General features: G+C 38.0%; 1 protein-coding gene across 4 annotated transcripts in view; it reads left to right on the forward strand.

Annotated features, from left to right (window-relative positions):
* The window catches only part of COL11A1 (collagen type XI alpha 1 chain), a 228,180-nt gene that overhangs the window by 171,487 nt on the left and 30,923 nt on the right, over positions 1-25,770 (forward strand). For all 4 annotated transcript variants that reach the window (XM_077823830.1, XM_077823832.1, XM_077823829.1 and 1 more), the window contains 7 exons: positions 4,367-4,420; positions 5,015-5,068; positions 5,162-5,215; positions 20,944-20,997; positions 21,600-21,707; positions 21,919-21,972; positions 22,268-22,321. In XM_077823830.1, the coding sequence (XP_077679956.1) occupies positions 4,367-4,420; positions 5,015-5,068; positions 5,162-5,215; positions 20,944-20,997; positions 21,600-21,707; positions 21,919-21,972; positions 22,268-22,321 (432 nt within the window). The remainder of the gene's footprint in view (positions 1-4,366; positions 4,421-5,014; positions 5,069-5,161; positions 5,216-20,943; positions 20,998-21,599; positions 21,708-21,918; positions 21,973-22,267; positions 22,322-25,770) is intronic.

Here is a 25,770-nt window from a genome sequence, read left to right on the forward strand (position 1 = left end):
TGTTGATACAAACAGAGACATTGCTTAAGTCAGAAAAGAATAGAAAAACTTCCTTCTGGGTATAGATTGCTGCCTTTGTTGATAACTTTTGGCATGGTTTGGCGTCGCAATCTCTGCCTCTCAAAATGCAGTCATTCCATAGGGTAGTCAGCAAACATAAAGGACAGGCACAGACACTATGCTCAATAAAATGTACAGCATGTCACTATTTCAGGCATATCATTACAAATTAAAAATCTTGCTTTTTAAAATTTATTTTTTAATTTCTTAAGTATAGTGGAATAGAGAATAAAGAACAAAATATTTAAGATTTTTGTACTCTTTTCCAATTCACAAATATTAGAGGGTACAGTGGTTTGAACTTTTGACTGTTTATTAAGCTATTTTACACTTTTTTATATGGAAACTATACAGTAGGTCTGGGAAGTTATTAAATAGCACAACACTTTTCCTATCTGCCAAGTTTCAGGTGCACTTGCTATTTCACTAACCCCAGAACCTGTTTAACCACCCATTTCCAAAATCTTACTATGCAATGCTGCTTGGACAACATTGTGCTAATTTTGAGTGTGTTGCCAGGCAGCATGGGATGTAAACCTACAGTACAAGATTTGGTGGAACTTCCCATGTATGACTTCACATAAAACTGTTTCTACTTTTGAAAGGCATTTGTTGATATTTTTAACATTTCTGAATCAGAGGCTCAGTTAAAAAAACATGATGCGTTGATTATATTATGATTTATTTACAGATATTAGTATTTTAAAAGACAATGAAATAACCTTACCCTTTTTAGGTATTTCCAGATTTAAGATATTGTTTAAATTAAGAGTGTATTAGAAAGGATCAATATACTTTACTTTCATATATTTTAATTTAGTGAAATAATACATAAAAGTAAGAAATCAATTAGGTTGAGACTTAAACCAATAAATGAGTTCTATAGAAGAATTATATTTGCCCAAATCTCATTTTCCTCTGAGTGTGCTGGTCCATGGACCAAGATCACACATATGCTAATGGTAATGAAGTACCACTGAGAAATCAAGAGCTCTTTTTATTCACTAATGTGGTTCTCATAGTAACAGTGAACCCATGGAGAGTAACAACTTTATCTTTTTTGTTTATAGTATTTCATGATAATCAAATTTCCCCAGCTGAAATTAAATTCTACTGGTGCTGCTTATAGTGGGCATTAAATCTTAAAAATCATTTTCATTCACACAGGAAAAGGTCTGTCTTAAACTTTTTAATGTAGTCTTTATATGAATTTTCACTGTGTTGTTTAAATTTAAATTATAATACTTTTAAAAATAGAAATGTCTCTTGCAGAAAGAAAGGAAAGGAAAGGCAAATGTTAAAAATATGTATTACGTATCTGAATCATCTCAGAGTCTAAGATAGTTTTACTTTGCCAGAAAGGGGTATGAAAGAGCAAATGCTATACGGAGTGTTTATTGTCATCAGTAACTGGTAGGACTCCTCATAGCAACAATGAAAGTTAATAGGAGTTTTTCCATTGACTTCCTTGGTGTCAGCATTTTACCCTATGCATCTCTAAGACTGGGCCCTTGGAATCATCATGCATAGTTCCCTGAAAACATTTGCTTGGTGTGAAGCGGCAGTCTAAAAGGCTGACAAAATGTTAGGAGCCATTAGGAAAGGGATAGAATATAAGATCATAAATATCATAATGCCACTATACAAATCCATAGTGTACCTTGAATACTGCATGTAGTTCTAGATGCCCAATCTCAAAAAAGATATATTTGAATTGGAAAAGGTGCAGAAAAGGACAAAATAAATGATTTGGGGCATGGAACAGCTTCTGTATGAGGAAAGGTTAAAAAGACTGGGAGTGTTCAGTTTCAAAAAGAGACGACTAAGGGGAGATATGATGGAGATCTATAAAATTATGAATGGAATGGAGAAAGTGAGTAGGGAAATATTATATATCCCTTCACATAACAAATGAACTAGGGGGATACTAAACCACTGAAGTTATTGTCGTCAATCCAAATATTATTTGCTTAAATATTACAAAGTTATCCAAGGTAAAGCCATGAGGGAAGTTAGAGGATATCCAGACACCTAGATGGTAATCATAACCTGCTCGCTGCTTTTAGTTTCTTGAAAATCATACATGTAATAAAGATAACTCCTACCTCTTCCAAAAATAAATAAATGAACAAACAACCCTTTTGGAAGACGTGTGGGAAACTGACATAACATCATTGTTTAAAGCCAAATCTTTCCCATTTAGTAAAATGGAGAATATTTAGTAGCTGAACATATTGGTTATTGAATACTCAAAATGACTCAAATTTCCCTTTAGAGAGTATCCATCAGAAATGACAGGAGATGGCCCTTGTTTGTAGAGAATAAGCCTGCAAGTAAAAGAAAAAAATCTCTGTTTAAAATTCTTCAAACTTACTTTAAAAAAAATGGGATTGTAAATGCCATATCTCCCTTAGGCTGCATTTTTTATATTGAAAAAGAACCTACTATTTTCTAATGCCTTATGAATTTATTGCAATATCAATAAGTATGCATGTTATTGTTCAAGATCACTCTATTCACCTATTCTGTAACTGCACAATTGCTTGAAATTATTTACCATTGTATTCTGAAAGGTATTATTTCATAATTTGGCCAGAATATAGTGAGGTTTTGAAGTGATAATGGCTCATTATTTTATTATAGTGTATTTTTGAAAGCCATGGTGGAACATTAATTCTGATTAATTACACTATAACACACACTTCAGGAACATTATAATGCAACCACATAGTGAATTGCATATTCAATAATGGGGACAGATGTTTTGTTCGGTACAATCAAGTGTTTGTTTTTAGAGTACAGATATACTGTAGCAAAATATAATATGAGAATTTATTACTGTGCATCCAATTATCAACATACATTTGGTATGTTGGTAAATAATTAAAACATGTGTCATTATAACCTGGATCATAAGCTAGTAACGAGACAAATATTCATTGATGCTACTATTCAGCATGCCTGTAATCAGCGGATTCATTTTAGTCAACAGATTACTGTCACTAATAGCTTTCCATTTTAATGCATCACAGTCTTTTAATTTTCAAAATAAAAAGGGATTGAAATATAGAAACCAAATGTATCACAGGACGAGTTAAAGTTGCCTCTTTCATGCTCATTAAATAATAATAAATAAGCAACTGCAACAGATATATTGTACCAACAACTATATTGAAAAGAAGCATGTATTTTCTTAAAGCTCAGCACATTTTACTCACTAACAGACTGTACTGACATAAATCTTTTTTTTAAAAAGTAGATGCATTATACATCTGAATTCAGTCAGTTTTTTTATGAATTCCATACTGTAGAGTTTTACTGTCAATATGATATCCACCACTGTAATAAAAGTAGCTGTTAGTACCAGAATAATCTTTGTTTGTGTTTTTGAGAATGTGCTCAGCTTTGTATCCTTTCATCCAGATTTTATAATCTGATCCATGCCCATTATGCCACTCCAGTAGAGGGGCCAAAAACTGGCCATGGTTAGCCAACAGGGAACTCCCTGTTAGAAGGGAACTCCTTTCTGGTGCAAGTGTTCTAGCTTCAGGCCCTGAGCTTTTGGGCCCTCAATAGAGGGGATGTGTTGAGGTCAATCAGGAGTTGCCATACTGGGACCTAAGGTTATACTTTAAAGTTATTAAATAATATAGCATTACAGTAAAACTGGAGTAAAGGTTATGTACTGTGACTTGATTATCAGTTCTTTGATATGTGCTGAAGGTTGACAGTACTGTTTAATTGAAATTGAGAGCAAGATCCTAACTTGGTGTAAATTAGTGTAACTCTATTCGCTTCACTGGAGCTACATAGATTTACACAGCTGAGGTGCTGACTCTTTGTGTAGGTGTGGCTGAGTATAGTGCAATACGCTTGGGGATTGGTATTGTATTGGGTGTATGTTCTCGTGACCCACAATTTCCTTCCACGAGCATACACTTGAGCAACCTTACATCTAAATTAATCAAGTTTTTGTATGGTAATATATACAGTATGTAATCAAATTAATCAGTGTCCAAAAAGAATCATAACAGTCTTTTTTAAACCAGCCATATTAGCTCTTTAATTCGTTTCTTTTTTCATAAAGTTTTTTCCTCATCAGTTATACTTATAAGTATTCAAGGATGCCCTAATCTTTGTTGCCATAATATGAAACTAGTTTTTACATTATTTTTTTTCTGTTTAATTCAGATAGCTTTTGTCCTCAAATTTTATCTTATGATTTTCTTAATGGGTAGCTGTAATTTACATTATTTCTTCTAAGTAGTTTACTATCAGTATTTTCTTTTCTCTTTCTTATTATCAGGGTCTGCCTGGCCCTCCGGGTGAAAAGGGTGAGAATGGTGATGTTGGTCCAATGGTAAGGTTTTTTCCCTGTTGGTCACTATAAGTGCTAGACAACATTCTGTTTTTTGATTTGCTTTATAGCTTGCAATTTGATATTCCATTTATGGTCTACAGCACGGGACAGAGAGTCCTGTGACTGTCACCTGCTCTTGCTGTGACCCTGGGCAAGTCACTTCACTTCTGTTTCCAATCTTTAAAAAGGAGGGGTTTAATGCTTATTTACCTGACTTACAGGGACCTATGAGGATTAATTAGAGCAGCCCAGTTTATGCCTGTCAGAGAGAGAGAGAGAGAGACACCAGCATTGGAGATTGGTGTTGCATCCCTGGAGCAGGAGCTCTGAGGCACTGAAAGATAACAGCAACCCACAGAAACTATAATTGTGTCTGTCCCTGTGTAGGAACACAAGAGGCTCCTTGTGCCCTCATCACCATGTGGACTCATGCAATGGGGAACCACAATCTGGACCTTACTCTTTGCACAACACTCCGAAGATGAAATGCTCTCTGCATGCAGAATATATTGTTGCTAATTGACAAAAAATCCATGCTTATATTTATGACTGTAAATACTGCAGTTCACATATCATATTTTCTCTCTGATTCAGGGTCCGCCTGGTCCTCCAGGTCCAAGAGGTCCCCAGGGTCCTAATGGAGCAGATGTAAGAAACACATTCTGTATTGTTCATTGCATACCTTTGAAAAACAATAATAAGTAGTATAGTTAGCTAACTTACATCCATTTATGATTGCAGGGTCCTCAAGGTCCCCCAGGCTCTATTGGCTCTGTTGGAGGTGTTGGTGACAAGGTAGGAAAGCTGGTAATATTGACACATAAAAGAGACATCTCTGAGATAAGAAGGAGGACATACATTTTCCCCCTGTTCTTTCTGGGAATATTAGAAATCACAGATACCATTAATTTCCTTGGTAATTATTAACAGCCATGTAGATGCTTAACTAATACATGACGTGCATTATTATGACCTGAAATCATCCTTTTCAGTTTTTGTACAGCACAAAAGTGTTCAACAGTCATGGATATGAACTTGAGCAGAAGAGAAATAGCTCATAGAAAAAAGATTAGTAACCAAGGACAAGGTTGGTGGGCCAAGTTATGCTCTCAGATATGTCCACACTGCAATATAAGCCTATGCTTCAGCCCAGCCTCAGACCTAACCCCCTTTGCAGCTACACTGCAATTGTGCTAACCCAGGGCTCAGACCCAGAATCCCAGGACCCTGCAGGTCTGGAGGGTCTGAGTTCAAGTTAAAATGGGACCCAGGATCTGTTGTTGTAGTAGCCAGGCAAGGTACTAACAAACTTCAACAGGACTTTAGTTTTTGAAGTGGAAACCTCTTTTCCAAGCTGCTGCTGCACCCTCAGTAGCTGTCCCTCAGCCTCTTCAACTTCCCCCCTCCTTCCTGTTTCCTGTTCTTTCAGACTCCCAACAGCCAGTGCTCCCAATTTCTAATAATTACAAGCAACCACATTCCCTCCTCTCTTAAGAAACTCTCCCAATTACAATAAACATGGTTGTTCTAACCACAGGAACAAATAGGAAACAAGGCACTATACTGTTGACAGAAATATTACACTAAAAACACTATAGATACTACATAACATAGTCTCTAGTCCAGACAGGTGGTCGTCTGGGTCTGACAGACCGTCTTTCAAGCCCCAGTTCCAGTGCAATGTCTTGTTGTGTTGATACTATGGTGAAGTCATCCAGTGCAGACTGGGTGTTGGCATAATCTCCTCTTGGTGCATAGGCAGGTGCAAGATAAGAAGCATTCCATACACGCCCATCAGAAAGTCGATAGGTGTAAGGTCCCTTTATCTCTATGATTTTAAGAGGAGCTGTGAATTTATGGTCCCCTTTGTGTAATTCCTGAAACTTTGGTTCCTTAGCAGCCCGCCACTTGTCTGTGAAAGCCTTATACTTTGTTTGGTTCTGTTCAACTGTTTTTCCGCACATCATCCTTGGTAACTCTGCGGGTGAGCTTTGCGTTGTGGCATGTCATGTAGCCCGGTATGCTTGCAAGAAATCAGTAGTGAAGGGTATCCACAATCACCATTCCAGTTTAGCCATTTGCAAATTCTCTGTCAAACTTCTGTTAAACCGTTCGATTTCCCCATTGGCTTGAGGGTAGTATAGGGATGACCTTCTGTGTAAAATGTTCCGCTCTGCTAGAAAACTTTCAAACTCCAGAGAAGTAAATTGACTACCATTATCTGAAACCCGTTCTTTGGAGTTACCTTTCTTGCTAAAAACTGAAGAGAGGAACTTAATTACTGTAGCAGAAGAGATTTGCGATGTAAACGCTACCTCAGGCCATTTACTGAAACAATCTATTAAGGTGATGGCATAACGACAGTATCAAAGGGTCCTACAATGTCAGTCACCACTTTTTCTCTTGCAGATTCAGGAAGAGGAACAGGTTGTAATGGCAGGGTACATGTCACTGCTGTCTTATCATGTATTTGGCAAGTGACACAGGATTTTATGAGTGCTTCAGTTTGAGAGTCCATCCCTGGCCACCAATACAGATCCCGGTAGTCGTTGTTTGGTTCTGACAATTCCTTGATGGGTATCGTGTGCCAGGTGTATGAGTTTTGAATGTAATTCTTCTGGTACAAGTAGCCGGTGTGTACCTTGTAGCACACAGCCATCGAGCAAAGAAAGTTCATCCCAAACTCTAAAATAAGGCAGCAAAACTGGGTCAATATTTTTAGGCGACTGGGCCATCTCTTTGTCAGAAATTCCCATAGTTTTTGTTGAATTGGACACGCTGAACAGGCAGCTTGAAATTGTTCTCTTGTAACTGCAGTAAGAGTGCTTGTAATAAGCACAACTACTGCATCCTCATCCTCCAGTGGACCATCTGGTGAAAGCAAAGGCAAGCGAGAAAGGCAATCAGCTACCACATTTTGGTTTCCTGGCTTATATTCCAGTTCATAATTGAAAGAGAGTAGTCTTGCAGACCATCTAGCAATACGATATCCTGCTCTTCCCAGTCCTTTCATGGTGAGCAACGTCATCAAAGGGCTGTGGTCTGTGTGCAACTTGAACATGCGGCCCCACTGGTAAGTTCTCCATTTTTCAGTAGCTCAGACACAAGCAAGTGCTTCTTTTTCGACTGTAGAATATTTTCTCTCAGCATTACTTAGTGTCCTTGAAGCAAATGCAACAGTCCTCTCTGTGTTGTCCTCATGAAGTTGTGTGAGGACAGCCCCAAGTCTATAATCAGAAGCATCAGTAGTTACAATTGTGGCAATGCAGGAGTGAATAGTCCAAGTACTGGACTATGTACAATCAAGTCTTTCACCGTTTCGAAACTAGTTTGTGTATCCGTTGTCCACACTAAGGTTGAACTTCCCCATAGTAATTCTCATAATGGTTCACTGACAGAAGCATAATTGCATGAATTTTGCATATGAATTTTGCATATCAGGAGGTAAGACCAAAGAAGGAACGTAAGGTTTTCAAATCTGCTGGAGGAGGAACATTTGAAATTGCCAGGATATGAGCCGGATCAGGTTTTAGTCCAGCCTGTGAAATTGTATGCCCCAGAAAGGAGAGTTCAGTTTGTCTAAATTTGCATTTGGACCTATTGAGCTTGAGGCCTGCTTTGCTGATGCAGTTTAGTGCAGACTGCACGTTATTGTCATGCTCCGCCGAAGTATTTCCAAACACGATAATATCCAAATAGCACTGAACTCCATGTTGATTCTTCAAAATCAATGACATAATTTTCTGGAAGGCACTTGGGGCTGATGCGAGACCGTGTGGAACGTGTTTAAAACGGAATAGTCCCTCATGTATAATAAACGTTGTGAAGTTTCTGCTATCTTCATGCAACATAACCTGGTGGTATGCAATCTGCAAATCAAGAGTAGAAAACATCTTTTCTCCATGGAGTTCTGCAAATACTTCTTCTATGTGAGAAAGAGGATGGCGCTCAATCACAATAGCTTTATTTTGCTCACTTAAGTCCACACAAAGGCGAATGCCTCCACCCTTCTTCTGCGTCACTACTATAGGTGAAACCCATTCCAAGGAGTTAATCTCTTCAATAATGTCCTCTTGAACAAATTTTCTCAGTTCCTCTGAAACAGCTTCCCTGACTGAAAATGGTAAGTGCTGTAATTTCTGTAGTACAGGCATCACATTATTCTGCATTTTAACTTTATGCAGAAACCCATAAGCACAGCCTACTTTCTCCTCAACCTGGTATTGGGTCCCAGAAACTGGTGTGAGTACCGCAAGAGTGCTTTGCTGAGGAAGATCAATTCGTCCATTAACTACCCTGAGATTTAAATCAGCCAATAAATCTCTGCCAAGGATAGAAGTGCTTTTGTGGACAATGTAGAACTCTGCAGTTACACAGCAATCACCAAAAGTAACTATTGCTGGCAGGCAGCCATGTACTGGAATATGTTTTTTTCAAATAGCACACCAAGTGAAGCTTGGGTTCAGTAAGAGGCACATCTTTAAAGTAATGCAAATAGATGGAATCAGGTAGTATAGATACTGCTGAGCCAGTGTCCAACATTATCTGAACAGAGTGTGATTTGCTTGAGGGTATGGCAGAAACGTTTACAGTGTACTTTATTGTTCTGGAATATGTGCAGTAGTGATTTTGTCCACGTTCAGCACAGTAACATCTGGTATTGTAACTGCATGCACCTGTTGTTTGAACTGGTTGCTGCGACATACTTTAGCAAAATGCCCAATCTTTTTGCAATGATTGCACTGAGCTACTTTTGCCATTCATCCTGTGTAGCTTACAAGCTGTTGTGGGAATCCACAGCGAAAGCATGCTTTTACTATATTTTGAATTTGCTGATTTGGTGGTTTTTCATTAGTTTTCCTCTTGTAATTGTTTGTCTGCAGCAACAGTGAACTTTTCGGCAAAGGTGTCACAGCCTAGACTATGCCTCCTGTATCCATGCTCATTATTTTGGCTTCAGCTGTAGCTGACTCACTCTGGTTAGCAATGGTTACTGCTTTTTCTAGTGTAAATTGTGGTTCTAGAAGTAAATGTTCTCTTACACGAAGCATGGTTGTTTTCTCAATGAGCTGGTCTCTAATCATCTCATCTGCCATATTCCCAAAGTCACAAGTTACAATCAGACTCCTCAGGGAAGCAATATACTGCATTATAGTCTCCCCTGGTTTCTGCTCACACTGGTGAAATCTGTAGCGATTAGCTACTACATTCACTTTTGGTACAAAAAAGTTCTTTAATGCAGTGAGTGCAGTCTCATATTTATTGTCTCGCAAGGGGAAAAGTGTAAAATATATGCTGCCCTTCTGCTCCAAGGCAGTGGATTAGCGGAGCACGCTTTCTTACTTCAGAAATCTCTGTAGCACTGATTGCAAGCATATGCATCTCAAGCATATGCATCCAGCATCTCAAGCATATGCGCCTCAAGCATATGCATCTCAAGCATATGCATCCAGGGTAAAAGCAATTGGAGGCTCACCTCGGCTTTGTAGAAAGGGTGCAGATGGGTTCAGAGGCAGAAGGTCCCACCTCATCACCAAAATGTTGTAGTAGCTAGGCAAGGTACTAAGAAACTTGTACAGGACTTTATTTTTTAAAGTGGAAACCTCTTTTCCAAGCTGCTGCTGCACCCTCAGTAGCTCTCCCTCAGCCTCTTCAATTCCTCCCCCATCCTTTCTGTTTCCTGTCCTTTCAGACTCCCAACAGCCAGTGCTCCCAATTCTAATAATTACAAGCAACATCTAAATGCCACAGGGTCCAAGCCCAATTGCTTTGTAGTTTAAACATAGTTGATTTGGGTCCAGGAGTTAGCCAGAAGTATCCCACAATTCAATGGGACAACTTCCTTAGTCCTCTCTAACCCAACAATCTACAGTCCACTCTACTGAAAATGGAAGCCACCCCCTGGCAGCAGCTCAGGTCAGCGTTAGCCCATTCTCTTCTAATCACCAATCTGCAAGCACACTATCAGAGAGCCCCTGGGTTTGCAATGGAGAGTGAACTGATCAAGCCTTTTGGAGAGTGAGCTGCTTCCTGGTAACATGCAGGGTGGGCAGTAAAGTTTTCTCATAGGGCATCACAACCCTAGGGTTAGAGCAGCCACATTTCCGGGAGTGGGAGGGTAGGGATTCGTAGATATGGTTATTTTGACTTGGGTGTGCACACTGCAGTGCAGATGCCAGAAGGATAGGTTTGACCACAGGTTAGAAAAACATTAATATAGGGTTAAATTACAATGTAAATGCTTAAGCCCAGGGTTCTCTTAACATGGGTCAGCTGACTTGAGTCCCATTAAAAGTGCTTACATTGCAGTCTAGACTACCCTTAGTTACATCAGCATAAACTCCAGAGTAATTCTATTGGCTTCACTGGTGTTTCTTGCATTTTATGCCAGTGTAGCTTAGCACACGATTTTCCCTAATATCTGAAATGTTAAAATATCAGATATTATACGATGTATCAGTGTTAATTATATCTATGAGGTCAGCTAAATTGGTCCTCAAGCATCAGAGAGCATATCCTTTACTGAAGTAAATAGACTGGGCTCCAATGAAGTCAAAGGTGTGGTGCTGATTTACACTAGCTGAAGATCTAGCCCTGTATGTAGCATTAGCACTTCAAGATTTTATGGTTAATAATGTAGACTTCCATCTCCTGCCTCCATGCTGAGTCTCTATGCTGAGCTATATTATGCTCACCCTTCATTTTGCCAAGGTGAATGTGGAACAGGTATACACAGAATTCGAGGGACTTTTGTCCAAAATAATATAATATATATATTCATAAATAATATAATGGATATACTCATAGAAAGATGAAAAGGCAGAAATAAGACCATGTCTTGGACAGTTATAATTGATTTGTTGAGAAATTATGTATGATTGTTCTTGAATATTTTATTTCCCCAAAACACTGTGGAAGAACTGATTTATTTGTAACAATGTATATTTTAAAATTTTGGTTGATGGGTCCTAAAGAGGGAGGAAGGCAAGCAAAGGACATTGATAGTCTTTCAGAAGATAACTATATTCTGTCTTACCTCCTTTTTCTTCCCTCATCCAGCAGATAGCTTAATACACAGGTTCCTTTCTACCCTTGTCCTTCTCTCATCACAGATGAACTCAAGCACTTAAGAAACCATACTTAAATTTTGTTGCCTTTCATCACCATGAATCCTCTGCATATTCTTTTAGTACAATACACAGCTCTCATACCTCTAGGGGAAATCCATCACAACCATACATTCCAAGACACTAGCTGCAATTGCAGGTCAATCAAAATAATCTGTATGTGTTATGGGCCATTTCTTAATCACTCTCAGGAAGGATGCAACTCTGTTTTTCTGAGCCCCAGGTATTATTCCCTGACAGAAGGCAAGGAAGCTGCCCCTGCTTACCTTGGATCATTTGTAAAGATGATAATAATAATAGTAAAAAAAAAAATCCCCAAGACCACAATTCACCTTACAATACCTTGCAAGCTTTTCATTTCTCTGTGCCAAAAAAACATCTTTCTTATGATGCATTTCAATATTGTTGACATCCCCCATAAAACTTAGGTTACGCATCTCTTTTTTTCTCTCTCATTAAAATGAGCTTCCTTCAAACAATCCTGTCATATTTGGGTCATGTCAAAAGGAATCACTGCTTCTTATCAGTGTGTCCAAGCTATCATCTTAATAGAATCTGCAGATGCTTCATCATTTTTTTTATCTGCCCATGAAATAAATCACTTGCCAGTATTCAGGGAGGAGGTGGAGTACTGCAGTGATGTACCATGAGACTAGTGAGGATGGAAAATGTGTCCTACTTTGTGTCCCTTCTTTGTTTTCTGAGATCAGTGGATTATGGGGTAACTATTCTAGCCAGATAAAAGCACTAGACTTGGGCTTTAGACATGGCATGTTACTGCTTTTGTTGAGTCTGGAGTTGTCAGTGTTTCACTGCTTTCCCTTTTGTTAGAGATATGTATTTGGTCTATGTCTCTCCCCACCTTCTGATAATGTCAGCATTCTTGCATCTCTAGTGTGTTTTATTAGTAATTGCTAAAAAAGATACAAAGCAACATGCCCTTCTGCATGGTTGCATGATTCTATATTTCACTTAATCTCCAAAGCATGTGACATGATTCCCTAAGGCTGTCTTCAGTGGCAGTTTGGCCTACATTAAGGGCTGCAGGATTTGTCTCTCTGGGATGAGAACCAAAAACATGTTTGAATGTTCAAGATTGTAGATATGGGGGAGGGGGAGAAATCTAATCATAAGACTTTAAATTTATTCATATCAGTGGATATAGAGAACAACAGGGACTGCAAGGGAAAACCCCCCTTTTTTTAAAGAAAAATTAAATATTTTGGGTAGACAAAATCTATGGTGGTCCCCTTAAGTATTAGTAGATATAACGCTAGGATTTTCTGGCACTAATTTAAGAAGGATGTGTCTGGTTGCAGGTTTATGATGGTTGGGCAAATATCACATTTACATATTGGATTTAATAGGTATATATAGATTGGGTTTCAGAGTTGCTTCTTCTCCAGTAAAGGTAGATCATACCCCCAAACATTACAATATGCTAATTACCTTTTTGATGGTTATCAAGAGAAGGACAGAGGTATCCAATCATTATGTAGCTGACCATTATGTATCCAAAGTCATAATATTGAAATTTCTTGCTAGTAATATTTTTCTCAAATACCTTTCGTAATTACTATTTATTTTACCAGTTCACCTTAAGAATAATACTTCAATCAGATTTCATACTTTGTACATTGCAGCTTGTGTTTTTGTATCATGCTGCATACAAACATGTTATTTGCCTACGTAAACTGCAGAACAATCCCTAAAAGTGGGTATCAGTAATACTACTGCTAATGACAAAAGTGAGGTTCATTTGGTCATTTAGTTAATCAGCACCATGTTCTAGAGGGTCAGATTCTGCCACCCTTGCAATGGGTCATTTCTTACTACACAAATACTTGTAGTGACTGTACTTGTAGTGACCTATTTTTGGTCATTAGCCTTAGTTTTACTCAGACACAATCTCAGGTTTTCTTCTGTAGTATATCGAGGCAAAAAAAAATGTAGATGCAACAAGACTTTAAAAAGGACACAATTACAAGTTAGTGCCATATAAGTTTCTGCTTCGATAGACCTTAGTTTTTGTTATACTGTGATTCAGGGTTACTAGCTATTTCCAACATCTAGACCTGAAAAACTCTGACATATAGATGAGAGTATGGCTTTATTTACTGAATCAAATATAGAAATTAGAGACAGGGATCTGTTAAAAAACGGTCAGTTCAGGACTGTTTCCTATAATATACAAAGTAAGAGTGGTTGAGAAGGCATGGACTGTTCAATACCAGATGTTCTTGGACATCAACAATCTAGGTTGGTTCCCATCTAGGTCTTATCCTTCCTTTGGATGTAAAACCATAACAGAAAAGGTCATAATTAATCACTTCCTGCTTTTAGATCAGGATTATTTGGACCTTTTCATCATGCTGCACATCTCAGCAAGACTGACCATGAGCTGTTGCTTCAGCAGCTAAGGAAGGCTGATCAGGTGTTCTGAATTCCCCCTCTGTTTTGAAAAGATAGAAGACAACTGTCTATCACCTTCAAAGGATGTGTAATGCAGGATCTAAACCATCTTGCTCACAGTTTTCACAGTGTACAATGAGATCGGTCAGCAAGATAATTTCCAAGTTATCTTCCCAATGCTTTGCCCAGTCCAATTTTAAATTAAAATAAGAGATGGAACTACCATCACTTTTTTAAAGAGATTCTTCATTCCATTACTATTGGTTTAAGCCTTTTTTCACGCTCTACATATTTTTTCTCCTTTCTTTACGTTTATACCTTTCAAACACATAGAAGACTATAATATCCCTACATAAATATTGTTTGACCAAGCTTATAACTAGTTAATCTTTCCTTACACCTCGTTTCCTCCATTTCATTAATACTTTTGGTTTTCCTTCTCTGAATTGCCTTCCATGTGTTGACATATTTTTGGTATGGAGGACCCAGAAATGAATGTCTAGATTCACTCTTATTAAAGAGTGTCGTGTCTAGAGAGATTATTACCACGTTGGTCCATAACATCATGTCTCTGTACACAGTACCTAACTGAAAATTGCACTGTTAGGAAGTATATCCAAGGTAGTTTCTTCTATTCCTAGAGCTGTTAAGTTGTTCTTTGTGTACATAGGAACCCCTTTCTTCCATGTTTATCTGTATTTGTCATCACACAGATGACTGGGGAGCCAAAATCCTCTCATCCAGCATCCTTCACTTCTGAACATCTTAATTGTCCCTATATTTCTCATTTTCATTTTCATCTGGTCTTGAGGGCCCTGACTGTAGTTGCTTGTAAAAAAAAACTTGTAAAAAAATAATTAAAAAAAAATCCTTGGGTATAATTCTGGCCTCCTTGAGGTCAAGGGGAATTTTGCCACTGGTTTCAATGAAGCAAGGATTTCACCCTTTATATTTTTACCTAAAATATATCCTCATGATCAAATTATATCCCAGTTATTTTGTAAAAATTGTGGCATACTATCACCCTTGCTCCTTTTTTTCCCTTTCTTATTTCTTCTGTACGGTTTTAAGCCCCCATTTACATTCACGTGTGAGAATTATCCCACTAGGTTTAATTCAAGAACATGAATTCACACACTGCATCACTGGGTATCATTTTAATTTCTTCTTATTTCCCATATTCTCTGCATTCATATACAGATGCTTTCAAGCACATTATTTTGCTAGGGTTTTTTTTATTATTATTATTTCTTCTAATTACTTGTCTTCTGCTTTACTATTCCCAAGCTTTAAGTACATGCTAGGTTTCTCAGCGAAGACACATTTCTTCTTAATTTAAATTTCACATAATGAGCTCGACCAGTTTTCTGAAATCCTAGAGAATTGTTCTGTCAAAACGAGTCTGTGCTGTATGAATCATTTACACTCAGACATTGTTCTAGCAACGGTAGGGTTGTTCACCCTACAAAACTAAGAATGTCTTTTCCCTTTCTTCTTTATATTTTCTTTCAATGGTGTTTAATGCATAAGCATGCCTTGGCCTTACAGTCCCTTCAGGGTAGGCTCCTCATGCTAGATAATATGATTCACAGTTCTTTGTAAAGTGTGGAAGAACATTTTGGCATCCTCCCTGTTCCTATTGAGTAGTGAAGCGCAACATTTGATCACGTTAGTATTTGCGAGACTGGACTAGAAGGAGATATTCAGTTGTTAATACTTGTGCTTCAAAGGCCCCTTTATCTGCTAGCAAACTATAAACAATTTTTAGCATATTTAATGTGATGTGTTTTTAACCAGCCTGTTGATTCCTCCACTAATACACACAAAATATAGGCCTAACCGATCAAAGGCATCTTCAGTACAAATGTGCATGTAATGTTGCATTATTAATGCTTATAGCCTCCCTGAAATGGTGAGATTCTCCATTACACTCAAGCATAACCACTTAAAAACAAACTTCTCCCCAAAGTATACTCTTTGTGCAGCTTATAATTAGAAAAAGTATTAGAACAAAACCTACTAGCATAGTTTGAACTGGTAAGGTGATGCTGTATGCCAAAGTACTTAGGGGGAAAAGCATGATAAACTGCATGTAAGATATACATGCAGCTTGTTGCCCATATATTTAATTGAAAAGTGTAATGCCCTAGGTTCAGAAGTAGTCTTATAAATCCATTCTTTTCTATCTGTAATATGACACTTGGGCCTGATTTTTAGAGGTGGGAAACAGCTACCACCTCTCACTGATTCCATTTGGAGTTGGAAATGCTCAGCACTTCTGAAAATTTGTCCTTAACTGTTTGCCAGGCTCTAAATTAAATTTACAGTTAGAACCTCAGAGTTAGGAAACCCTCAGGAATAGAGGTTGTTCGTAGCTCTGAAATGTTCATAACTTGGAACAAAACGTTACGGCTGTTCTTTCAAAAGTTTACAACTGAACATTGACTTAATACAGCTTTGAAACTTTACTATGCAGAAGAAAAATTCTGCTTTTAACCATCTTAATCTAAATGAAACAAACACAGAAACAGTTTTCTTACCTTGTCAAATCTTTTTTTTTAAACTTTCCCTTTATTTATTTTAGTAGTTTATGTTTAACATAGTACTGTACTGTATTTGCCTTTTTTTTTTTTTTTTTTTGTCTCTACTGCTTCCACCTGATTATGTACTTCCAGTTCCAAATGAGGTCTGTGGTTGACTGGTCAGTTCATAACTCTGGTGTTCATAAATCTGAGATTCTACTGTACTCTTTAAAAAGATTTGTTTTAATATCATCCTAAACTTGGAAAATCTGTGGGTTCTCTAGCACAAAAATAAAACAGAAATAAATACAAATAAAACCCTAACTTCTCTTCTAGATGGCCGACCAAAAATAAACACAGGATGCTAGTGGAAGTTTGTTTGTGGTCATGGATGTCATTAGTAAATACTCTTATGTACAGCTCTCAGCAACTGTAAAGTGTAACATAAGTGTTATGTATTATTATTTAATACAGTACAAACATAATGTAATAAAAGCATGGGTATGCACTGAATGTTGTGCCACCCCTATATTAATTATGCCTTTTCATAATGTGGAGCAGGCAGAATCAGTCAATGGCAGAGGCAACATGTGCAAGGGTACGTGGGGTCATGTGATTTTCACCTTCCATTTAGCTGGCACACCCCACAGTTTAAAACTGTCGCCTGACTCCTGCCAGGAGCCAGCAGGTGGGAGCTGCCTGGCCTGCTCAGGCCTCTGGCTCTCTGCGCTGTGGGAGCCAGTGTGCTGGCTAGCTGCCCAGCAGCCCTCCCTGAGCCAGGCCGCCTCTGCGCGACCAGACGCTCCCCAGGCAGGACAGGCAGCACAGCTCCGAGCTGTGCCCTGATGTGCTTTTGCCTCTCCCGCAAAGGAGCCCAGTGCTGGCCGGCAGAGCCCGGCTACCATGAGATGCTCCTTGAGTTGCTCGCTCACTGGTGCCCTGGTGTTCCTGGATATGCTGCTGCTCCTCAGCCCAGAGGTGATGCGTGTGGCAGTCACGTGCCTCCAGAACCTTTAAATTGTGCCCTCCCCGCCATCAAGAGTTACGTGTTGTCTCTGGTGAATGATGCAAATTACATGTGTCCATGAACTGAAGGAAAGGTGAAATCATTAATTTTATGTCTGTTATTCCTTCTCAGAATCCTATGATCTGGAGCTCTTTTAAGAATGCTATAACAAGTCATTACACTTTGCTATATGAAGTCAATTGAGCGATGGCAATTTACACCAGCACAAGATTTGGCCCTTAATTAATACCTTTGCATGATATACTGATCTCTCCGCACACGTGATAAAATTTCTTCCTGGAATCAGAGCAATTTGGTTCCTGTAGGATCAAATTCACCCCTCAGGCCGAGGGTCAGCATAGTACCTGTGTATCGCTTAAGCCCATGTAATTCAGGGCTGAACATAGCTCAATAAATGTAACCTCTTTTAGAGACTATGTGCATCTCTGGAGCTGATCTCACTTCTGTCTTCATAATAACCTTTTCATACTTGGACATTTCTTTGTGAGGAAGACAAAGAAACAGAATGGTGATTAAACCCCCTGCACACTGACTGTCATTCAGAATTGGTGTTTCAATGTTTTCACATGCTTACAAAACCAACTGTAATATTCCGTAGCATAACCAGAAGGTGGCAGCCTTCTATCCACTATCTTTTTGCTATTCCATATTTTCTAGAATTATTTTACTTAAAATTAGGACCTTTAGTCTAATACAAATTACTCTCCGTGAATAATGAAACTAAGATTCCAGATTTAAACACATCAATGGGATTATATCACTCTTTGTAGTTTAGGAACAACTGCCAATGTCCTTACTGAGATCTTGTTAAGAAAAGCTTCCAGTGATGTCTCTCAGGTTTTGCCTGAGTAAGATCTGATTAAGGGCCTGCAGTACTTAGAGACAGAATAGGTCTATTAGATCAACAAATCTTTTTCCCTTCAAGAAAATGAGACAGTTCTCATGTGGAGGATGAATCAGATATTGAATTGATACCACCCTTGAGCTCAGCCAAAAGGCAAAAAAGAAATATTTTCATTACAAAATTACAGTGTATTAATTATTCGTCTATTTAACGTCTGTGATTTAAATATGCACTCTCTAAATATATATCCACGGCCAGATAGGGCCATCTTGCTCCACATAAGCACTGTCTAAACTCGATAAAAAGCTGTGTGAAACAACCATGAACTTTCACACCATTTTATGTTCTGCAGCATGAGATCCACTATAGACAAAATACAAAGGCTGGATTTCATACTACAAAACATTAGATAGTGGAAAGGTCATATTTGTTTCAGGGATCTGTTTATGAGTTTATATATAGTCCTTACATGTGGCCAGATTGTAGCTGGCACTTACACAGATGCCCTAAGAGGGGACTCACCAGAAGCCTTCTTACTCTTTCAAGGACCACTTATGGGCCAACCACAACTGAGAGTGCCTGAGAGTGCAGCACTTGTGCTCTTCATGCGTCCCTGAACAAACCTCATAGAGGACAGGGAAGGCTCCTAGCCCCTTCCCTTCCTCCCTCTTCATAGATTGGATTAAAAGCTCATCGAGGGAAGCAGAAGAAGAGCAAACTATATCGTAATCACACACTGGGAAACTCAGTGAGCAACTGTGCACCATCAGGAGCTTGACAGACACAACTGGGTCCCTGATTAGTTCTTATGCACCTCACTAAATGAGACCTCGATCATACAGCTTGATTACAGTCCCTTACATCTGGAAGTCTTATTGAAGTTAATGGGCCTCCACATGGCACGGATATTGCCATAAGGGTGAATCAGGCTGCAGGCTGTTTAATATTGTTAAAAGTGGTTATAAAGGCTCATATTTTGGCCTTTTTTACATTTTGTATATATGTATCAATTTTTCACGTGCCTGAATAACCCAAGAAAAAGCTGATCTGCTTGCTAGCTCAGAGACTTGTTCAAATTCTCCCTAGCCGCATAAAACTAACCTTACAGATGTAGGCATGTACAGAGAAACAATAATAATAATAATGAATAAGATCTCTGCAGAGAACAAGACAGTGAAGATTGTGAAATTCCTTCGAAAACAAATTTTAAAGCAAGCCCATTAAACTGAACTATTCACAAAACTTTATTTTTAAAATAGTATAAATATTTTATTGCAGAAGCCTACTTAATCCTAAGTACCTCAGAAAGATCATTACTACTAATAAAACAATAAGATTTTAGACTGTTGCAAAATTAGAGTAACAAGCATAATAAAACACTACAATTTCTAAAGCCAGATTCACCAAGGGTATTTTAAAGTTGTTTCTGAGGAGCTGAGGAACTGAAGATGATCTAATTGGCTCTAACAGTGAACAGAATAATATAATCTTTCTCCTGTAGGGCAAGGTACTGCACATAGTTGTTTTAAAGAAGGTATTTTAGCTTTAGTCTTAATTTTGCTATTGGAGAAAATTGAGAACTTTTCTAGTTTTACTTTTTTTAAATTTCTGAGCAGACATATGTCAGTAATTTCACATACTGACAGTTAAATTGAGAAATCCTTTAAGTTAAAATATGCATTTTTCACTTGAGCTCCTGCCAACAGTTAGAAAAGAGGTTCTGTTATACATTCAGAGAGTTGTATATTTGGGGCATTATTAACAACAGAACATTTTAGTAACAAGCTACTTTTCTCTGAAGTTTATTTAACAGTCCATTGAGCTAGAAAATAATCACTCATAACTACACTTTAAAAGGAATGGCTGAAAAGACAGACCTGACATGTACAGTACTGTGCATTGGTTCAAAGAAAATAAATTAACTTAAATGTTCACTTAATACAGTGTAATCTTTTACTTTGGGCAGATTATTTGTATATGGTGTTCTCTTAGAAGCCATCTGGTTTACTAAACAATTCCCATTATTGATAAAACACTGAGTGCTTTTGTGGCCTCTGGTGAAAATTTTATTAGGTGTTTTTATTATTTTATTCTTTTTGCTATTATTTATTATAGTACTAACTCTAGTGCTAATGTCTAAAATCATTTGAAATTCATGTTCAATTAGTATTTGCTAATTTGCAAGGATTTGCTTTCAGAAACATAGCTCACAGGAAGAAAGATGCAGATGACCAATATATATGTTTGACTTTTCTCTGATTAGGAAGAAAGGACAAAAAAGGAGACAATTAAAGGGGAGATTTTTAAAAGGGACATAGGGAAGTTTAGTTTCCAGCTCCCATTGAAAGTTGAGTTTGATAATCTCCCTCCCTCCCGGATTCTGCAAAAACACATGTGAGTAAATCAATGTACCTGAGTAGTCTCATTGCATGCAATAGGACTACTTACATGGGTGAAGTTACTCACATGCATAACTGTTTCTGAGAGCCTAGTTTTCAAACTATAAGAGAAGTCATAATAATACAGGTAAATTCAGGGGAGTATTACCAGTAATGCCAGTACGACATTAATTTGCACTCATTTTTTTATAGGGTGAGCTTGGGGAAGCTGGTAATCCTGGACCTCCTGGAGAATCTGGCCCAGGCGTGAGTATTCTTTGTTTGTTTTAATTACTATTATTCTACTAAAATAAAGTACTTACTAAAAACTTCCTTTAAAGGAATTTCAGGTTCTGTGCAATCAGATTCTTCACGCAGCTGCTTCATGCTTTCTTCATATTTTCTTCATGTCTGTGAAATGCAAATGGCTTTTAGCTAAAGCCCACATCTTGTATAATAACTGGAAGACAAAAGGAATCTTGCAATTGTGTGAGAGAACATTTATTTCTTCTCCTGTCAAGCTTATCGTGTATTTTACAATCAAGTTTATGTATTTCATCAATATATTTCTTCCAGCTAGATTTGTTTCTGTTTGTTAGTGGAAAAGTTCATTCCAAACTAGAGATGGGCCTGAGCATCAATATCTTCATGCTGATGTGGATCTGAAATTGCCCTGAGATCTGTGGGTGTTCCAATCTAGGGATTGATTTGGGTCCCATTTCTATTCCAAAGACAAGCCTTTATGATCAAATTTCACAATTAATGTCTCAGAGCATCTTTTTTGCTCCCATTAACTTGTAGATCTTCCTTTTCTTACATATTCTGAGTGTACTAGTTCCAGAAAGCTAACAATTTTATGTTGTTTACAGGGACCAAAAGGTGAAAGGGGAGAAAAAGGTGAGGCTGGTCCACCTGGGGCTGCTGGACCTCCAGGTGCCAAAGGACCTCCAGGTGATGATGGGCCTAAGGGTAATCCAGTAAGTGAGCTTACTATTTTAAAAATAAGGGCACTGGTGTGAAACTTATTGCACCAAACAACACATCATTTTATTTAACACTTTTATAGGATTGTATATGCATTTCTGGAGTATATACAATTGTGCTTTTCTAGCTGAAATACTTTGTAATGACTTTTAACATACATTTTGTTGCATGAATTCAGCCTTGCTTTCTTTCCCATTTGTCTAGGGCCCTGTTGGTTTCCCCGGAGATCCTGGTCCCCCTGGTGAACCTGGCCCTGCTGTAAGTATTCTTACAAACTAGATTTAGGGGCTAATCTTGGTTCCCACTGAAGTCAAAAGGTAAAACTCTCCTTAACTTCAATGGGAAAGAGATCTGCCCTGGGAGAGGTATTTTTCTGGCTGCTTTTGGTTTCAGAATCTTAAAATTAATTCATTTTACCAAAACTTTATAGTAAGTTTTCAAGAAAATGTCCCATAGAAGAACAACATACATTATGGGTGAGACCATAAATGAGACTATTTTTCAAAATTCAACTGATTTAAATGTTGTCTCTCTCTCCCTGGGATTTCTTTAGGGTCAAGATGGTACTGGTGGGGAGAAGGGAGAAGATGGTGATCCTGGTCAACCTGTAAGTAAACTGTCTCTAACATTTTTATTTTATTTGTGCTCTGTATTCCTCCATGCTAAGAAAGCAGCTTCTGCTAAATAAGTAGAAAGCTTTCTATAAATGCAGATATTTTCAAAAATATGTTCTAAATAAATTCTTTTTTATAGTTCACTGTACATTGTAAGTTAAATTCCATAGAGCCCAAATCATATTAGGTCTTTGTGTATGCTTGTGCTGCCCATTTTTTTTCAAATGGGGGCACATGTTTTGTGGTAACATATGAAGCAATAGAAATTGAGTCATTTATAGCCTGAGAGGGAGCAATAGCTATATAACTTCCCTCAGTTTGTGTGCTGAATGAGCACAAGTCTTAGAATCTAAGGTGGATAACATTGTGCCTTATTTCCAACATCAAAAGGGTCTGAGAGGGAAATCCCTGCTATAGTTCAGTACGGCATGGAGAAAGGGAGGTTTTTAATTAGAGGGAAGGGATGGATGGAGCTAGGTTGTGCACTGGCAGGGGGAGGGGGTATTTGTAAGCTTCAGAAAATTTGCATCTACATTTCTGACTCAAGAGACTAAGAAAGTACTTTTAAAAATGTTACTTCTTCATGCCAAATAACTTATCAAACTGTTCAGTCCTACAACGTTATCCAGTAGGTCTCATGGCATTCCCATTTGGTGAGTCTATTCAGCTATCAGTACATGAGAGATGTATACACAAATGCCATTTATGTGGCAGTTATCTCATTAGTGCTAATGGGAACCTAATAGTATGCTGAATGCTTCTAAGCAAAAGGGGCAGTTGGGGGAAATTCCTAATGAACATTGTTGCTCAATGTCTCTTCCGGACTAATGTTACATTTGTACTGATGAATTAGTCTGAAAATATATTTTCAAAAAATCTCTAGGTTAATATTTATAAGGGTTCTAACCACCTACTTAAGTGGTTATAAATTGAGCCAGAAGAGCTAAATGAATTCTTTGAATCAATCTTCACTGCAGATGATATGAGGGAGGTTCCCACACTGGAGCCATTCTTTTAAAGTGCCAAATCTGAGACACTGTCCCAGACTGAGGTGTCAATAGGGGAGGTTTTGGAACAAATTGATAAATTAAACAGTAATAAATCACCAGGACCAGATGCTATTTATGCAAGGGTTCTGAAGAACTACCAAGTGTGGTATGTAACCTATCATTTAAATCTGCTTCTGTACTAGATGACTGGAGGATAGCTTTTTTTTTAAAAGGCCCCAGAGTCAATCCTGACAATTACAGGTGGGTAAGCCTAACTTCAGTACCAGGCAAATTGGTTGAAACTATAGTAGAGAACAGAATTATCAGACAAATAGATTAACACAATTTGTTGGAGAAGAGTCAACATGGTTTTTGTAAAGGGAAATTATGCCTCACCACTCCATTATAATTCTTTGAGGGGATCAACATCCAGGTGGACAAGGGTGAGCCTGTGGATTTTCAGAAAGCCTTTGACAAGGTCTATCACCAATGATTCTTGAGCATAGTAAGCAGTCATGGGATAAGAGGAGAGGTCCTCTAATGGATCAGTAACTGATCAAAAGAGAGGAAAGAAAGGATAGGAATAAATAGTAAGTTTTCAGAATGGAGAGAGGTAAATAGCGGTGTTCCCTCGGATCTGTACCCGGACCAGTGCTGTTCAACATATCCATCGATGATCTAGAAAAAGAGGTGAACAGTGAGGTGGCAAAATTTGTGAACGATACAAAATTACTCAAGATAGTTAAGTCCAAAGCAGACTGTGAAGAGTTACAAAGGGATCTCACAAAACTGGGTGACTGGGCAACAAAATGGCAGATAAAATTCAGTGTTGATAAATGAAAAGTAATGCACATTGGAAAACATAATTCCAAATATACATACAAAATGATGGGCTCTAAATTAGATGTTACCACTCCAGAAAGAGATCTTGGACTCATTGTGGATAGTTCTCTGAAAACATCCATTCAGTGTGCAGCAGCAGTCAAAAAAGCTAACAACGTTAGGAGCCATTAGCAAAGGGATAGATAATAAGACAGCAAATATTATAATACCACTATATAGATCCATGTATATCCACACCTTGAATACTGCATCCAGTGTTGGTCACCCCATCTCAAAAAAAGATATATTAGAATTGGAAAAGACACAGAGAAAGGCAACAAAAATATTAGGGGTATGGAACAGCTTCCATATGAGAAAAGGAAAGGAGTACTTGTGGCACCTTAGAGACTAACAAATTTATTTGAGCATAAGCTTTCGTGAGCTACAGCATTCCACTGAATGCTTCTGATGAAGTGAGCTGTAGCTCACGAAAGCTTATGCTCAAATAAATTTGTTAGTCTCTAAGGTGCCACAAGTACTCCTTTCTTTTTGTGAATACAGACTAACATGGCTGCTACTCTGAAACCTTCCATATGAGAGAGATATTCAGCTTTTCAGCTTGCAAAAGAGATGACTATGTGGGGATATGATTGAGTTCTGTAAAATCATGAATGGTGTGCAAAAGGAAGTGTTATTTACTCCTTCACTTAACACAAGAACCAGGGGTCACCAAATGAAATTAATAGGCAGCAGGTTTAAAACAAACAAAAGGAAATACTTCATCAGATAACAAACAGTCAACCTGTGGAATTTATTGCCAGAACATGTTGTAAAGACCAAAATTATAACAGGGTTCAAAAAATAATTAGATAAATTCATTAAGGACATGTTCAACAATGGCTATTAGCCACGATGGTCAGGGATGCAACCCCATGCTCTGCGTGTCCCTAGCCTATGACTGACAGAAGCTGGGAGTGGACAACAGGAGATGACTCACTCAATGACTGCCTGTTCTGTTCATTCTCTCTAAAGCACCTGGCATTGGCCACTGTCAGAAGACAGGATACTGAGCTAGACAGACCATTGATCTGGCCCCAGTATGGCCGTTCTTAAAGTAAACTTTTATTTTTTTTACTAGCAGTGATCTTTATAACTCATAGAACCAACTATCCTGACATTGAAAGAGTTAAATACCACTTTTATGAGCATCAAATTTATCACAGTTTGTCATGAAATGTAGATTTTGAGTAGATAATGGATAAGACCCTGATCCTGCATCATTAAAGTCAATAGGCGCTTTGCCAATGACTTCAGTGAACATAGGATCAAGCCTTAAATGAGGTCATGTATCTAAACAAGAAAGTTGACTTGATTTCTCAGAAAGTTTTCTTCCCTTAATGATGCAGGTTTCTTTTAAAATAAACATTTAAAATAAACATATGCATGCTGCTGTGTGTCTTGGCCATGAGTTCCAAGAGATCCTAAGGGAGTTAGGTGCTGAAAATCAATGGAATTTGGGTAACTAAGTCCTTTAGGATCCTTTTTAAAATTCCAATTTTGGGCTACAATCTAACTTCCACGGGAGTCCTTCCATTGTCTTCAGTTAGATCAGACCCTACAGATTAAAAGAA

Source organism: Eretmochelys imbricata, chromosome 8, assembly GCF_965152235.1.
Source record: "Eretmochelys imbricata isolate rEreImb1 chromosome 8, rEreImb1.hap1, whole genome shotgun sequence".
Classification (NCBI taxonomy): domain Eukaryota; kingdom Metazoa; phylum Chordata; order Testudines; family Cheloniidae; genus Eretmochelys; species Eretmochelys imbricata.